At 57.7% G+C, this 17,560-nt stretch overlaps 1 protein-coding gene across 6 annotated transcripts in view; it reads right to left on the bottom strand.

Moving 5' to 3' along the window:
- The window catches only part of EXD3 (exonuclease 3'-5' domain containing 3), a 245,639-nt gene that overhangs the window by 3,598 nt on the left and 224,481 nt on the right, over positions 1 to 17,560 (bottom strand). For all 6 annotated transcript variants that reach the window (XM_048966121.1, XM_048966127.1, XM_048966122.1 and 3 more), the window contains one exon: positions 4,460 to 4,553. In XM_048966121.1, coding sequence (XP_048822078.1) covers positions 4,460 to 4,553 — 94 coding nt within the window. The remainder of the gene's footprint in view (positions 1 to 4,459; positions 4,554 to 17,560) is intronic.

Here is a 17,560-nt window from a genome sequence, read left to right as displayed (position 1 = left end):
TTTTCTATTCATGGTGCCTGCTCTCAGGACCCCATTGTGATGGATTCAATCATCACCACAATGACAGCAAAGATGTTTCCTCACCATGAAACCCCCTAAAAGCTCCTCAGTATCCCATCCCTGCAGCATCCCAGTCCTGCAGTATCTCAGCCCCTCAGCAGGGCACTCACAGCCCCACAGCAGGGCACTCACAGCCCCATACCCCCAGCAATCTGCTCTCCCTTTGGGCAAGCTCCATCCATCCCCCCAGCGCCAACCTGGCTCTTGCAAACAGGACCCCCCCCTTCTTCCCTGCCACACTTCTGACTCCCAAACACCCCGATCCCATCCCCCTGGTCGGTGTCTCGTGAGAAAGAGGCAGGCAGGGAGGAAAAGTTCATCCCTTAAAAGGGAGAGAAAGGCAGTGATAGTCACCCAGTGTTATGCCTTTGGCCTGCACCAGCCCCCTCCCTAATTGTGGCGCTTCAAAGGGTTGAAAATGCTACATCACTTCAAAGTAACCATTTTTGAATGGGAGATTGTAAAACCCCCTCTCCCCCTCCCACCAAATTCTTCGCGGGGCTTTTGAAGATGGGCACAGGGTGCTGGCTGGGAGCTTCTGCGGGGAAAACCAGGCTGGGAAAAGGTCAGAGCCCCGGAACAGAAATGGCTTTCCTGGGGGAAAAAACTTTGGGAAGGATGGAATTTTTCCTCCTCTCGTCAACTTGCTCCAGTGGGGGGGGGGGGGGGGGGAGGTACCCTGTGACATCCCCACAGGTGCTGGGCACACTGGGATGCAGCACTCAGTGTGTTGGGGCTGGGGGTGAGGCTTTCTGGCACACCGTGGTTCTGAGATCTACAGTTTCAAGAGGTCTGTGGCTCTTTGCACCAAAGGCTGCATTCCCACCGCAGCTCTGCAGAGGAGAAATGAAAGCAATTCCTTACCGAATCAATTCGAAACACCTCTTGGGAACTAATAATCCCATTATAAAACATCATGAAAATAAAAAGCCCTTTGGCCTCTCGCTCACCTCTCCCACTCTTGCCTGGGTCACCCAGGGACGATGGAACCGGGCAGGCTGTGCAGGGCTTACAGAGCGATGGGGTCAGGGCTGGGCTCGGCTCAGCTCCCAGGGCAGTGGGCACGGCCCCGAGCTGCTGGAGCTCAGGGAGCATTGGGACACGGCTCTCAGCTTTAGGGTTGGGGTTCGGGTGGTGCTGCATGGGGCTGGGTTGGGCTCGTGATCCCAACGAGGGTCTGTTCCAGCTTGGGATGATGTGTGGGTCTATGATTCTGATGGCACTATCACCACGGGGGATGCAGAGCCAGCAGCTCTGAGGAGGGGACACCATGCAGGGACCCTGCTCAGGTGCTGCAGGGTGGGGTGGCAGCAGTCTTGTCCCAGGGACCCCAGGAGAAGCGTGGGCCAGGAGCTGCAGCCGTGAGGTTCTGTCTGCAGTGGGCAGGGATGATGTGCACCCTGCAGCCCCAGCACTGCAGGGCCACTCAAAGCATGCCATGAAGGTGAGCGGCGCTGGTGAACTGCAGACCCCACACCCTGTTTATTCTGCAGAGCCTTGGGTCGGCTGAACAGCTCTGGGAGCCCTCACTGCGGGACAGGGGCATGGGACGGCCTGGGGAGCAGGGACAGACGTGTTCCTATTCCTTTTCTCAGAACAAACAACACCTCCCCCACCTTGGGCACCCTGGAGGTTCAGTGCCAGGACATCGGTGAGAACCCCAACGTCCCCGAGCTGCCCTTTGTTCCCACAGCACATCCTGCCCCCCGGCCCCACTTCCAGCCCGGGTCTCCCTGTGCTCCCCAAGTCGATCCTGTGCCGCACTCTCCTGCCTGGCCCCAGAGGCTTTGGCAGCCCTTGTGCAAGCTGAGCCCTTCCCACAGCCCCGCAGCCGCACCCAGCTGTCATCGCACACACGGGAGACTCGTCCATAATTAGGCAATTAAGGATTGGGTGTTTTGGAGAAAGCGCGCATCGTAAAGACTTTGCACAAGTCTGAAAGCAGACCTGGGAGCATTCTTGGAGTACAAAGGTGCATGGGAAACCTCACCGTGGTGAAAGATTGAACTTGATAAGAGGAGTTACAAGCCTGAGAAACACACTGGATTGCAGGGCGCTGAAGATGCCTGGTTATCTTTTCCTCCTCTCTAAGTCAGATAAGCCGAGGACAAAGGACTTGTGATTGTGCAACCCGGGCTGCAGCGGCCAGGCCACGTTCTTGAGACGTTCCCAGGGTGGTGCTGGGCGGAGGAGCTCAAGGCAAAGGGGCACCTTCAGCAGCTCCAATCGCTGTGCAGCTGTGGGAACAAAGCTCACCGGTTCTTGCACCCAAAGTTGGCAGCCGGGCAGGAGCAAAGCTTGTGTAGCCCCTGTGTTTGCTCCTGCCATAATGCCTGCTCCCGGTACTGCACAGTAGGTCCTCAGTCCCATCCCTGACCCATGTGGAAGCCCCCAGTACCCCGCTGCACCCCATGGGGTAGGAGACTTGTTGCTTGGTTTGGGCCTGAAGGAGTTGCACCCCAGCTCTGTGGGTGCAGCCTCCTGGGGACTGATGCAGGTCCAGTCCCCTTCCTTGCTTGCAGAGCAGCCCGACGTGTGCAGGGCTGTTGGCTGCTCCTGCATACTGGGGCTGTGCTCTAGCTGAGGTGGGGAGGAGGCCCAGGATGCTCCACGGGTGTGAGAGCAGTTGTGGGATGGCACAGGGACCGTGCACCCTTCCCATGTGCCAGTCAGACTGGTCTGACGCTCAGAGCAAAGCCACTTGCTGCAGATCCTGGAAGCAGGGTAAGAAAATACGCATCCATCCTCAAGGTTTTGGACACGAGGGAGCAGAGCCCCTGGCTGAGGAAAAGGCTCTGGACCCCAGTGCCCTGCCTGGGAACTGCTGTGCTCCCTGCCCACTCGCTGCCGTCCTGCAGTTTTTCCTTTGCCTGCCAGCATTTGCAGAGCATCTCCAAGCACCAGGGCGCCATGCCAGGTGGTTTTACCACACTGGCTAAGCAAGAAGCTTCCCTTGGCCAGACAAGAGCCTGTGACACAACCCATCCACCTGGGTCATCCAGGAGCATGCATGCTGCCAACGGCCTCCAGCCACATCACACCTTGCCTGTGCCACGTGGGGACCCACAGCAGCGTCACCTCTCACTGCTCTGTCCCCAGCCTGCTTCGGGCAAACAGCCCACCAGGAAAGCTGCTCTGAGCACCCCAATGGGACAAAGGCATCATGAGGCAAAGCCGTCTGGGCTTGAAGTGACTTTCAGCACTTCCATCAAAGCCTCATGCAAGGAAAATGCAGCTGTGTCAGGGAAAACAACAACCTAGGTGTGAGGCTTCTTGCCAAGGCTGGGTGCTGGATGAGTGTCTGCCCACGGTCCTGGAGATAAATCTGAGCTGATGAATTGCCCATGTGGGTGAGCAGTGGGGTGCCAAACCCCCATGCTGTGTGTGGGGCAGAACTGTTCCCCTCTGCCCATCCTACTTCAGCTCACACAGATGCTCTGAATCCCAACACACATCCCATCCCAGCAACACACAGAGAACTCTAAATAGGGTCAGAAATCCAAGTGTGGCTGAGCACAGGGTCACAAGGGACTGCCTGGCAGCTCCCTGGCATCCGCAGCTCAGGCAGAGCCCAGCTGGCACAAGTCAGCTTTAATTTCATGTTTCTGTGGCAGCAGAACACCAACACTGTGAGGATGCTGAGGTGTTTGCTGCTGCTGGCTGCCCTGAGATGCTCCCTCACATGGCCATGGCCTGTGTGGGGCTCCTGCAGCCCTGGAGCTCACTGACCCCATCCCTCTGCAACAGGGGGAGAAGGGATGTGGGCGATGTTCTCCATTGCACAAGAGGGTGTGGAGGGTGCAGCAGCTGAGGGTCCTCAGAGAGGCCACGTAGAGAAATAATGGTGCCATGTGAGCCCCCCCAGCTCCATCACCCCCTCCTGATGGGGGAAGGGGAAACTGCTCACACGGCTTAATGCAAACCACAGCATTGCTATTTCCCATACTCCAGAACTGGAGGAACAGGCCGGGCTGGTCCCTGGGTACACACAAACAGTGAGTGCCCTCACCAGAGAAACCACCAGGAGGATGCCCCAGCCTTTCTGGAAGCGCAGTGCTCCCAGGCTGCTGGCACCATGGGAAAAGTCACCACGTTCACTGTCCCTGAACCACACGTGTGGCTCCCAGCAAAGCCACAGCTGGCCAGGAGCACACAGCAGCCCATGCCTTGCACTGCAAGCTCAGGCAGATGGGCAAACTGAGGCTGTGCTGGGACGTGTATGAGTGTAACGGAATGGAGCGGGTGGGGGGGGGCTCTGCAAGGCTCAGCAGGTCCACACCCCGCTGCAGCCTGGTGCTGAGGGTCTCCATCGTTCATCGGGGAGAGATCTGGTGCACACAGCCCCGGGGCGGCAGTGGGACACAAATCTCTGCCTGCACTCCCCCCACTGCCCTCTCACCTGTGCTGTTGTCCCCCAGCGAGTTCCTGCTGCCCTCTACCAGCTGCCTCATCCTCTCCTTTGGGACTTTCAGGTATTTGTCACAGTTGCACACCTGGGAAAAGAGCGGGGGGAGATGGTGAGGTGATGGCTGGGATGTCTGTAACCTCGAGCACCAGCCTCATCCCTGGGCTTCCCAACTGCACACGTGGGGACACTGAGGCACGTCCCACCGAGCTCAGGGCGCTGCCAGCAGCCTGGCATGCTCAGCCTCCCTTTGCCCTCCCTGAGAGCTCTGTAAGGTACTGGAAAGCAGCAGGTTGATTGCCAGGATGTTCCACGATGCCTTTTGTTCGCTATTTGTTTTGAGGGGCTGTTTTTTGCTTGCAGAGCAATTTGGGCATGCTGCATCGAAGGAAAGCAGTGAGACAGGTGCATAACTTCACCAACCAGAACAAGTTTCCTGCCTGGGGGTTTGCTCCAAAGCCTGTTGAAACCAGAAAGGTTTCCACTGCCCAAGCGGGCACCATGTGGGCCCTCAGCATGTTTGCAGCGTGCCGGCTGGAACGGCACCAGGGTCACAGCGAGGTGCAAAGATGCCCCTTCTTCCCACACAGCTGCCTCAGCAAGGATCATCTGTTTGAAAGCAAGCTCTGCCCCACAGCAGGAAGAGTGATTTCCATCTGCAGCCTCACAACATCTGCAAGAGCATTGCTTGATCCCAGAAGACACCAGGCTCCAGTCCCTGAAGGCAGAGACTGAGGCAGGCAGAGCCGTGCCACCACAGCCAGGTGTCCCAGCCACATCCTTGGCACTTCCACAGCAGCGTCACCTCCATGCCCTTCAGGATGGAGAGCAGCACACAGCCCCAGCTCAGCCCCAGGCTTTCCCATTCAAACCCAAAGCCAGGAGCACAGAGGAGATGAAACTACAAAACCCTGGGACAGCAGAAGAAAGATCTCTCTCCTGTGAGAACCTCAATTTTCTGAGGGGCCACATCAGCACTTTGAGTTATCAGATCATGAAGGAAATGTCACTTTCTAATTTCACTGCCGACATGACAATAACTGGCAGAGGCTGCCTGATCCCATCTGATCTGATCTCAGGCTTTGAGTGCTCAGAGGAGGCAGAGCTGGAGATCTCACAGCCCGTGTTCCCTCTGCCTCTCACCTTCCCTCTCCCTTCTTCAGCTCTGCCCCAGCTCAGCTGTGCCTGTGAGCAGCTCCTGGGAAGGCGGGGGGCCAGATCCATGCTGGAAGATGGCAGAGAAGAAAAATGGAGCACGAAGGGATTCAGAGGTGGGCATAGAAGACGGGCAGACCTGGTCCTGTGTATACGGCAGGTGTCACCTGCTGCTCTGGGACTGCACAATCCTGGAGCTGCTGTGCAGCAGAGCCGGATTCTGCAGCTCAAGGATGTCCCAGCCCCCACAGCCCAGCCCCATGGCTGCCCTGACATCACAGCTGTCCTGCAGCCCTCACATTGGGGTGTTCTGGCCACAGCTCCCCCCTGCTCAATGCCCTGCTCTTCCCTACCTCAGGAAAATTCCTCTGCTTTGCTGAAATCCAGCATTGCTGTGACCCAGGGACAGTGCAGCCCCTGGGGCCACATACACTGTGGCCATGCGTTTCCTATTGCCTGGGGCTCCCAAACACAGCTGGGAGGTTCTGTGCCCCCACCACCTCCACAGCCCCTGGGCCTTCCCCATCCTCAGCTCCAAGCACAGGGCACGCTCCAGAGCCAGACAAGCCACTTAGCAGCAGCGCCAATTAGCTGTAATAAAAAATTGCAATTCATTTTTTCTTGTAACGCCCTGCCAAAACGAAACAGAAGAAACGAGGTGAGCAGGGCAGCCTGCCACCTCAGTAAGGCACGGGGGCCAGCGGTGGCCTTGGGCCGGATGCTCCACTCCTGCATCCCGGGGGCTGGGAGCAGTTTTGGTACGACCGTTTGCGAGTGAGGGCAGGGGAGAGCCTCACCGATGGGAGCGGGACGGGGCAGCTCCCCGCGGGCTCCGGCAGCCCCGCGCTGCGCGGCACGGATGATGCCTGTCCCCGCAGGTGCCCGGGGCCGTGCGTCCCGGCGCAGCCCGCAGCACACCTCCGAGGAGGAGCAGCTCGTTCTTTCTCACGCTAGGGCAGCCCTTTGCCAGCACACGCTTAGTCACTGGTAAATCCCAGCCGAGATCTGCTCTGCCCGCTGTGAAACGGATCTTGGCTGCACCCCCGCTGAAGCAATCCCAGCGCTCGGGAGCCATGGCGGGTGCGCTTTCCCACGGCAGCCCGGCTTCCAGCGCCCCGTGTGAATCAGCCCCGGCGCGGGCAGCGGGAGCGGGGCCGGCGCTGAGTGCCCGGCGTGGCACACGTGCAGGCGCACGGGCACCGGTGCTGCTGGCAGCCGGCCGGGCACAGCCAGGCGAGTGCACCCCGGCTCCCATCACCGTGCCGGGTGTGCTGGGCGCTGAGATCTGCGTGTTCTCTTGGTCTCTGCTCACCACGTCTGCGTCAAGGGTAAGGAATGAATCTGGTCCGTGCCGGCCCGAGCTGCTGTCCCTGCTATGGCCTTTTTCTGTTGTTTTCTGCTCCCCTCTGCCCACCAGTTCTGTACCGCAGTGCAGGAACCAGCAGCTCTGCAGCTGCTGTCCCACTGCCCAGCACCCACTGCGCACACAGAAACTTGCAGGTGTTCTGCAATGCCACCACTGAGACTTATTCGAAGGGGATTAGAAGGGATGACACCGTCAGCCCCAGACCATGACACCACAGCGAGTCAGCTCAGCCGGCACCTCATGCTGGGACATCCCCAGCCCGAGCAGCCCGAGCAGTCCCAGCTCTGCCTGCACAGCACAAGGAGTGCAAGGCCCCCAGATGCCTTTTGCAATGCTGGGCTGTCCAGTGGCTTTTTTGTTTCGGACAGTGATCCTTGCCTCTCCCAGCCCCCCAGGGGGAACTGCACCGCAGTGACGCATGAACCTCCCAGGACTCAAGGGACTGGATGCACCAGCCTGGAGCTCCTGGGCCATCTCAGCATCCTCATCCTGTCCCAGGTTCAACAGATCACAGAAGCCAAAGGTTCTGGGTCTTTAGAAGGGCCCTGGGAGCTGCCCTGAGCCCAGGTGGAGGCTCAGAGGTTGATGCCTGGCACCTGGTGCCAGCTGGAGAGGGGCCAGTCCTGTCCTTCCTCTGCTCCAACAAAGTGCTCTGGAGTCACTTTGGTGGTAGAAGAGTTGGCCCCATAATGGTGTCCAGAAGTGTGGGTTTCTCCCATTCGCTCTGCAGACACACGACATCAGGCCAGCATCACTCACCAGCGCTGAGGCTCTTCTTGGCACTGGTTTTGCTGGTGATGCGCAACTCTCTGCCTGGAGAGATTCTGGCTTAGGAAATCCTCAGTGTACCAACACTGGCTGTAAAGGGCAACATCAGTAGTGCCCGGAGTGAACTCTCCGGGGCAATTCAGGGCAGCTCATGTCAGGACAATTCCCTGCGCGTCTTCTGCTCGCCATATCACAGGGCCATCCAAGCGCCACCTGCAGTGATATCTCTTTTCCTACTCACCGCCTACCCTCTTCCCTTCCTTTCTTTCCCTCTCTCCAAGATGGATATCATGTGGTGAAAGGGCCACTCCTCCGGATAGAGCTTGCAACTCTCATCCTGGTTGTGAAACCACAGCCCTTGAGCATCCAGGAGTTTCTTTCGGGGACATTCTGAGATGGAACGCTCAGCACACTGGGCATGGAGGATGCTCTGGCCCAGCAAAGGTTGCCCACGTTGCTGTCCCATTGCACAGACAGGCCTGCCTCTGTGGAACCCCAGAGCAGGGGCTGCCCAGCAGGGAGGGGGATTGTGAGAATGTCATTGACAAGAAAATCAGGTAACCATCACTGGCAAATTCCAATCACAAGTCAGGGTTTGATGCCTCATGCTCATCTTCCTCCATGTGTGTATTTTCTCATGCTTTTTCCCAACTCTCTAGCTCCTTCTTGCTGCAGTTACAGCTTTCATCTTCAAATGCTCTTTTCCTTCTCTAACAAATGTGGGGCTGAATTCCCCTCAGCATCTCTGAGCCCCATGCACAAAGTGTAGACACTGTGGGTACAAGGGCCACCTCCAAGCACAGCCCCTGGGACAGCCACACGTCTAAGGGGGGGTCAGAAAGCAGAGGGCTTACTGCTCCCCTTCCCTGGAGAGCCAAGGGCTTGACTCATGCAGTGTCATGTCATCAGTATGCTGCTGCTGCACGTGGCACTCCTGCCTTGGGTGCCAGCAGAAGCCATGCTGGGACATGGGTCGCCATACAGGATGGCAACCTGGGTACCGTCTGCTGTGCAAGGAGCACCGGTGTGAGTATGGCCACGAGAGGCAGGTAGCATGGAAACACGGGGCTGCTGGTGGGTTCCTGGGATCACGCAGGGGCATTCTGGTTCACAAAGAGGGAAGGGCTCTGTTTATTGACTCATTAACATCACTTCCCTCATCACCAGCCAGGTACTCTGAGAGGTCTCTTAGGCAAGTGCTGACCTAGCCCAACCCTGCTAAGCTGGTAAGATGACATGGGATCCCATGCCAGCCCGGTATGGCGTTCCCACTGCTTTCTCTGCTCCCGCTTTGCTGTTAGTCATCTGTTTCTGGAAGGTTTCTCATGCATAATAAAGTGTTTCAACACTTGCATAAGCCAGCTCTTCTCATGAGTGACCTGCTGCATTTCCCAACGCTTTCCCTAGGCAGTCCTTCCGATTGCCACGAAATACGGAGTTAAAACATGAAGTTTTCTATCCCCCTCGGAGGCAAAAGGTGTGGGAAATTGAACAGATAAGAATGCCTTTAATTAGTATCATTTGCATAAGCTCTGGGAAAGGCTCACCTGACAGCTAGAAGGGCCTCATTTGTCTGGGAGCACGAAACAAGAACCACGGGCACTGAAACAGGCAGATTAGTGGAGCTGACAAGATTGGGGAGATAGAGCCAGCGGAGGTCAGCCCTGGGGAGCAGAAAAGTGGCCAGGGCTGCTGCAACCCGCGGCGGGCAGCGCTCTGGCTCCAGGCCTCCCTTCTTTGCGACAACCAACTCTCAGCTGCCACGTGCCAGCACACAGCCGCTCTGGGGAAGGAGAGGGGAAGGGAAATGCACACAAGTCCTCAGGTGGCTTGGGAAGGCTGCCAGAGTGGGCTCAGCATCCAGCAGGGCTGGGGTTTGCCTTCCACCTCTGCCCTGAGCTCCCAGGCATCCCGTCCTTCACTTCTCCCTGCGCACGCTCACTCATTCCTCCACATCAGCACGTGCTCCTCTTGGGACCCCGGCAGGTGGGTGCCCACTGGGGAGCACCCGTGGGGCTGCCCTCCTGGTGGTGGCAGCTGTGCCACGCAGTGCCGTGTAGCGCCGCACCACGTGTGCTGTGTGATGCCATGCCATTCGGTGCCATGCCAGCTGCAGCAGCTGACTACTGAAGGCGCTCACCCCTCTCCACACACACGTGCTCACAGCAGCAGGTCCCTGACCACAAACCCCATCCCGCTGCCGCCTCGCCATCGCTCTGCCTGGGGTAGTCGGCTGCACTGAGGGCGACTTAATTGTCAGTGACACCAAAAACCCTTTTCCGTACCTCAAGGCCTTTGCAGTGATGAGAATCTCACCCGACATTGCACCTAAACCCACATGCAAAGCTGAATTTCCCAGGGGAAAAAAAGTAAGATGCTCAACCCCCCGCTCCCGCTGCGTACGCTCACATGCACCTCCCCACATCCCTCCATTTCCCACAGCTGTGTCTCAGCCATCTCAAGCCTCACTTGCTTGGTTTCTCCTACAGACTAGCAGAGCTGGGCTGCAAGCTGCAGATGTGGGGGCTGAGCCCCTCTGGAAGACTCGGTCTGCTGCAGCACCCTTGACCCAACCTTAACCGTAGCCTCAAGCCCTGTTTGTACAGCACCCAGCACAACAGGGTGCTGCTCCGGGACAGGATCCTAGGGGTTACAACAAGTTTAATAACAAAGCCAGAACAATAATAACCACCTTATAATGAGGCATCCCCAATGCCTTTGTTTCAGGGCGAGTTCCATGCCAGGAGCTCCAGGGCTGGCCCCTTCCCTTCCCCTGCCTGACCACCTCTGCCTCGGCTCCTCCAGCCCTATGCTGACACTTTGCTTTTTGCCTGCATAAATCAACCTCCCTGCTTTATATCCACCCTCTAAGCAAGGGTGAAACCCTCCCAGGTGTGCATATGGGCATCCTGCAGCCATCGGCTCCAAGGAACACACCTCCTGTGGGGCTGGTCCTGAGCCATGCCATAAGAGTCTGCACCACGGCAGGAGCAGGAATATCTTGTCCAGCTCTTCTTTCTACAGGGAAATCCACCCCTCAGATTGCTAGCAGTTCCACACAGCACTGCTGGGCATCACCACAATGCACACCGGCCCTACTGAAAGTTGTTTTTTGCCTGATTCAGGTGCCACACGCTGCTGCAGGCAGAGCCCTCGCTCTGCCCCCTCTCTCTGCACCAGCTCATGCAGTTTCAAGTGAAACTACTCTCGGGGCTCTGCTCTCTGCTGCAGGTGCTAGGAAAGCATTAGGAAATTACGTTTACAGTGTACTAAGCCAAATGCTACCCTTATTCCGGCTTCCCCTGCCTTCCTCTGGCAGCTGTCCCTCAGGACAGTTGGGGTCAAGGGCCATCTGTATAACATATGCCGGAGGGTTTCTCCCCTTGCCCCGCACTGAGCACTCCAAGTTTTCCCAGCTACCATCCTTGCCCAGGAAGGGCTCTGATTTTCCCCAGAGCAGCCTGCAGCCTTGTGCAAAGGGCCCAGGACACCGTGTGCCAGCTGCTCCATACGCCCTCCAGCCAGCTCATGTCTTCGGCACCCCAACCTGCTCCCTGCTGCCTCCTGCAGAGCCCTGGGCAGGGGCACGTGAGCGGGGGCTGAGCTGGGTGGCGATGGCGGTGGCCGGGGAAGCCGGGCTCACGTTTCAGCTTCTATTTTTATCTGGGAACCAAAGCCTGCCCGTGGTGCAATCCGGAGGCCCCCAGAGGCCCCCGGGGGATGCGCTGCCTCCCCAGCTGGAGCCAGATAGCATCAGCTCGCTACCTGCCTTCCTTGTCAGCGTGCCAGACCTCCTGCGAGAGGGCAGCATCTTCCGAGGCACCCAGGCATCCCTGCCTGAGGTGTGCAGGGCAGGGGAGTGTGGATGTCCTACTCCTCATCACACCCAACTGTCTGGCACCCAGCACGCCACCAGCAGTGCCGGCAGTGGGTGCACATGTCCCTGTTCAAGCCCGGCCCCAAACCCATGCCATGTACAACCCCAGGATGGCCAGGATTCACCTCTGGCCCCTGTGGTTGGAAGGCAGCAGGGTGAGTTTGGGCTGGTAAGGGAAGAGGGCACGCGAGTGGTGGCAGGATCACGGCGAGGAGCCAGGCAGGCTGCGACAGCAGCACCCCGAGCAGCCCGGCTGGTCACTGGCTCGGCGCCCATGGGTGGCTCCTGCCATCCCCCTGCACAGATCAGAACATTGGTATGGAGCCAGGACCTGTGACGGTGGCACTGTGTTGGATCTGTGGGATTTTGTTTAGAAAGTGACAAAATAGATTTAGTTGATAGGGTTACAATAAAATGGAAGCATCTAAAGCCCAAGGTGCTTGCTTGGCTTGCAGGCTGCGCTGGGCAGGGATGCAAGCCAGGACCTGGTCACCCTAACCTGGCAGTGCTCTCCCAGACCCAGGAACACCATTTTGGAGCAGCAACATCATGGGCAGCATCAGAGCACAGCCCAGAGCCTCTGTGATGGGCACCAGGGCAGCTGAGCCCCCTTGGTCCCCCGGCCGGCAGCAGGCCTGCTCCTTTAATTGGGGCGAGACCAGAAGCTGCAGCAGAAAACGGGAATTTAAAAAAAAAAAAAAAAAAAAAAAAAAAGCGTGAGAAAGGAAATCTGAGCAAGGCCTGGAGCGATCTAACCAATCCAGCGGAAACAATAGCCCAGGAAGAAAAACCAGTTCCTACACATAAGGTAGAATAGGCTGGGAACGGCTGAAGGAGGGGACGGGAAGGCCAACCCTGAGCTCACAGCCTGCAAAACAACCCTGCAGCACGGCCGGGATGCCGCCCCACCGTGCCCTTCCCGCAGTGCCTGGGCAGCGCAGCAGCCCCACAGGGCAACGTGCAGCTCGGATCCTCCGGCTGGAGCTCGGCTCCATCAGTAACTTGGCTGAGGTTAGCGTCCAGGCTGCAGTTAGCCCTGAGGATGGGATTAGCCCCGAGGAAGGTTTGCTCCAAAGGCGGGTCTGGGGTACCTCCGGGAGGGGGGAAGTGTTGGTGATGGCACAGACCTGCCTGGGCACCAGTGCAGCCCTGTGCGTCAGGAGCACAGATGCAGCTCCACAGCTCCTTCCCTTCACCCCACATCGCACAGTGGAGAGTGCTTTAAAACCTGCAGGGGTGCAGACGAGTGATGCAGGCACATCAGTGCGAGGGCAACCCGCCAGTCTGTCCCTCCCAGACACATCCTTGCTACCAGCCTGGTGCACGCAGCAGGGCAGGTAAAGCAACTCCAGCACTGTGCAGCCCCACACTTTGCACCTCCATGTGCCAAGCTGTCCCCAGCCCCCTGGCATCCCCCACCTCGCTCTGGCGGCACGCTCCCTGCCTGCCCCAGGACTTGGCCTCGCCTGGCGTGTGCAGGAGGAGCCAAAGAGAGCAAGGGCAAAGCCGTTCCCAGCACATTTTTCTGCTTTGACACACTCGCCAGCCCTCTCAGGCTGCAGCTGGGTTCCCAGCACGCCGCCTGGCCTTCCCAGCCCGCTCCACTCAGTGAGCAGCGCGTGGGGCCCCGGATTCCCCAGTTATCTGGCAGGGAGCAGCACAGGACAACTGTGGCAGGCGGGCGGGGGCTCTGGGTTCAGGCCCCAGGCACTGTCTGCGTGGCCTGAAGCCGCTTTGGGTCCCCGAGCTGAACCAGAGCCCACAGCTGGTTCAGGACCGCAGGTCAGGAACCTGCACGGATCAGCTGTGGTGTTCCCTGAGCGCCCGGGACACGCATCGAGACGAGCCCCGGACAGCCGACAGGCAAAGCCAGCCTGCAGTTCAATAATGAAATAAAGATCCTAAGGCAGAGATACCGCATTTGCAACACTGTGGGGCCCCTTGGGCAGCTCGCCAGCAGCCCGGTGGAGGCACGCACTTGGCCCCTCTTTGGCATGTTCTCACTCACAATGTCCGGGCGAGGAACAACCCCTGCCCAGCTCTCTGCTCAGGCAGCCCGGAGCCGTGCGGAGCTGTGCGACCCACGGGCAGTGATGCTGGGGCTCCTCTCCCACACACAGCTCTGCCACACAAGTGGCACCATGGGCGGAAGCGGCACCCCTCAACGCAGCCTTTGCTTCCCATCACAGCACCTCCCAGCTGAGCTCCACAGCCCGGACCCCCCCGCCCCTCAGCACCCCTGCAGTGCTCACCTCCTGTCTCACTTCACTCCGGTGCTTCCATGCTGGCTGCCCCCATCCTATCACCTCTGTGCCAATTCCCCCCCGTGCCAACCAAATTTATTTAATGCCAAGCTCTTCCTTGCTCTTTTTCCCATCCCTATAATCTCCGAGGCCTTTCTAACCAGATGCACTTCAGCTCCTTCTTGTCTTGCTGACATGCCCGCTCCAGGTTGTGGCACCTGGCACCCAGCCCATGTGTGCAGCTGGGGCAGCCCCAGCTATGAGCCCCTCTATGGGGGTGACACCAGGGTCCTACTGCTAGAAATCCCAGCAGCTTTCTTGTCTTAGGTTTAGCAAAGCCCATCCAGTCCTTTCGTATTTTTCTCTTTCTTTTTCTTTCTTTTTTTTTTTAAGAACAAAATAGAACGGAATAGAACAGAACAGCTCAGTTCAGTTGGAAGGGACCTTCCGGTCCAACCGTCTGACCCCCTCAGTTCTAATCAGAACTTAAAGCACCTTATTCAGGGCATCATCCAAATGCCTCTTGAACACTGACCGGCCTGAGGAACCGACCACCTCTCTCAGAACCCTGCTACAGCATTTGACCACCATCACAGAAAAGAAATTATTACCAATGCCCAGTTTGAACCACAGTCCCCACAGCCCAGGGCTCTGCATGAGGTGCCCTCACAGCCAGCTCCAGCCCTGCAGAGCACAGCAGGTCCTGGCAGCACAGCAGAAAGCATACCCACATATGGGTGGAAAATGGTTAGAAGAGAAGCAAACAGATGAAAGCAGATTTGACATTTTGCAGAACAGAAGGGGAAGGAGTGATGCTGGGGAATGAAGAGGAAATAACCTCACACAGGCCTCCTACTGAAGGTTTCTATTCCAACTGTCAGCTCTGCGAGACATCTGACAGCTCAGCCCGGGGCTGTTTGCCACCACCATGCACCCCTGGTCCCACCGCAGCAGGGGTGCAGCTCTGTGGGGAGGTGGTGGCACACACTGCTGAGGGCTGGCGGATGTGCGCAGCCACCAACACAGCCAGACGTCCCCCCAGCTGTCACCCATGGGTGAGGGTGGTGGCACCCTGGGGAGCTGGAGCTGCTCAGTACCTCTGGAAAATTAAACTGTGACCCCATCCTGTACACAGCCTGCCACAATGGCTGGCTTTCCTGGGTCAGCAGGTGGGAAGAAGGAGCAAATATTTGCCTTTGCAAATGCGATTGTTGCCATTACAGATATTGTGAAGCAGGAACGTGCTATCTCTCACGTAATCTTTCAGAGCCCAAGCGGGGACATGGGCTGGCCAAGCGGATCCACTTCTCCCAAGGTTGCCATTTGTCACCACATTGTCCTTTGGGTCTCTCCTGGTGACTTCTCTGTTTTCCGAGCCAGAATCTTCCACCAGCCAGGAGCTCAGGGCAAAGAAATGGATTCCCCAAGACAGGTTTTACATCCTGTTTTATCCTGGCTGCCCTTTTCTCTCTGATGGCTGCACGTCCCTATCCCAGCCCCAGTGACCTTGCGGCACCAGTCTGACCACATGGACTCAGCAGTGCCCACCTCATTCTGCCCACCAGCATCCCAGCCTGACCCTCATGGCGTCAGGGCTGCTCTCTGCCCAGGCCTCCTTTCTGTGGTCCCAGCCCGGATACAGCCCTGGCAATGCAGCAGCTGTCCAGGTGTTCCAGATATGGAGGGCCACCGTGTCACCAGAGGCTCTCAGTGAGGACCAGAACTACCCCTCTGCCTCCATCATGTCTAACAACCTCTGCTGATGGAGATGCCCAACGTCTGTAGGCTTTGCTCTCCTTACAGCTAAAGAACTAGCATGAATCTTCCCTGCTGTGAGTCAGGACTTGTCCCCATCTCCATGGAGGGTACAGGAGTCCCACACTCTGGACTGCATTTGCTCTGATAGATCAAAACCAGCCACGCCTGTAGGGGAGAAAGTCATTCTCAGTACAATCCTCTTGCAAGGCAGTGGCTCTGGGCCAGATTCCTGACAAATACCTTGCTGTGGGATGGGGCTTCAGGCACATGGATGGGGTGGGAGCTCCAGAAGCTGTTCCAGGGCAGGAGAAGCTGCCAGCACTCTGAGTGGCTCTGGGGAGTAATTGCAGCATCCAGACCAACGTTCCTGATCCATCTAGGCAGCTCTGGGGGAAGGCGTCCAGCCCCACACCATGGCCCCTGGCATGGTCCCATGGTCCTTTTGGTTTCCTGCAGCTGCACCCAGTTAGGAAAGTCAACAGCTATGTGAGGATATTTTGGTTTGGTTCACCAAACTTGATACTACTGATAGGACAGCCAGAGCATCCCCAGGGATGGTAATTTATTCCCTGGCAGGGACATATTTTACTGGGACAGGCCTCCTGCCTTTGTAACACATCTTCATTGGCTGAGTGCTGATGGGCCTCCAGGCCTAAACCTGGATTGACATGGCTGCAGGACAGGAATAAACCTGTATAGGACGTGCTGCCTAAGGAAAAGCCTTTGGCAGAACAAGAGTGGAAGAAGGGGGTCCAGTGAGAAGCAGGCTGGTGCCAGAAACCTTTGGAAGGTTTGAGTGATGTGATGCAACGGCTGCAGATGGGCTCTGGCAACACTTTCAACACAGAGGATCTGAGGGGGAGCACCACCTTTGTAGGGAATGAACACGTGCATCTTAGCTAAAGGGGCACCGGCAGCTCTTGTGGGTCTTCTCCAAGAGGATGTCCCAGAAACAGTTTCAGAAAGAAGCCCACGCAAGGTGGGAACTGGGACCTACAGGGGGAAAATGCATGGGAGACATCAGGGGTGAGCAGCTACAACACTGAGTCCGTGCCAGAAGACCCCAGGAAATCTCTGCAAGGAGATGCCACACTGATTCCCACCATCTCCAGCCTTCAGATGTGGTGCTGTGATCCCATCAGATGCACATCAGTGCTGTGCGAGCACACCCAGCACACAGTCGGGCTCCCACAGCTCACACACTGCATGCTGTGTCACACGCACAGAAGGGTAAAAGAAAGGTAATAACACATCAACTAGTGGCAGAGTTCAGGCTTTTTCTGGTCCCAGGGGTTTTGCTGTCTATGCTTTCAGCAGCAAACTGGAGAAGAGAGAGTCTGGAGAGGGAGACAGACAGAGAGAGGAGTGATGCAGCCCCACTGCAGCGCCTGTTTCTGCTCTTTCACGGAGCAGCGTGGCATCAGCCAGCATGTGCAAAACCTGAATCTCAAAAAAACCCAACACCTGTGAATGGAAAGTGCTGCTGGGCTCTTGGAGGTTGTGCTGGGGAAGGGTGGTGTGCACCCATTCCTTGCATTCCTCCCCACTCCTGTGGGATGGTGGCAGGGTCACTGTGGCCAGGATGGCGGCTGGGCTGGGAGGTGGGAGCCTTGCTGTCTCCAGGCAGGGCTGGGGCTCTGCTCCTCGCCGTGGGGCTGTGTCCCCACTGGGGGCTGTGCTAACACACGAAACCTCACGTCTATTTGAGTTGCTCTCAGCATTGTTCAGATGTAGATCTCTCACCACCCAGCACTGCATCCCTGGGTGCCATCGCTCTGTCTGCAGTGCCCCACGTCCTGCCACATGCACGGCTACAGCGTTGTGTCCCCACGGCGACCAACTTGCCCACACACTGGGAATCCTCGGGCTCACCTGCCCACCCAAGCACAGCTGGAGGCACACTCTCTCCTCCAGCACCAAAAGACCCG

The sequence above is a fragment of the Lagopus muta genome, chromosome 19, assembly GCF_023343835.1.
Source record: "Lagopus muta isolate bLagMut1 chromosome 19, bLagMut1 primary, whole genome shotgun sequence".
Taxonomy (NCBI): Eukaryota; Metazoa; Chordata; class Aves; order Galliformes; family Phasianidae; genus Lagopus; species Lagopus muta.
The sequence above is the reverse complement of the archived record's forward strand: the minus strand, read 5'-3'. Positions and strand labels throughout refer to the sequence as shown.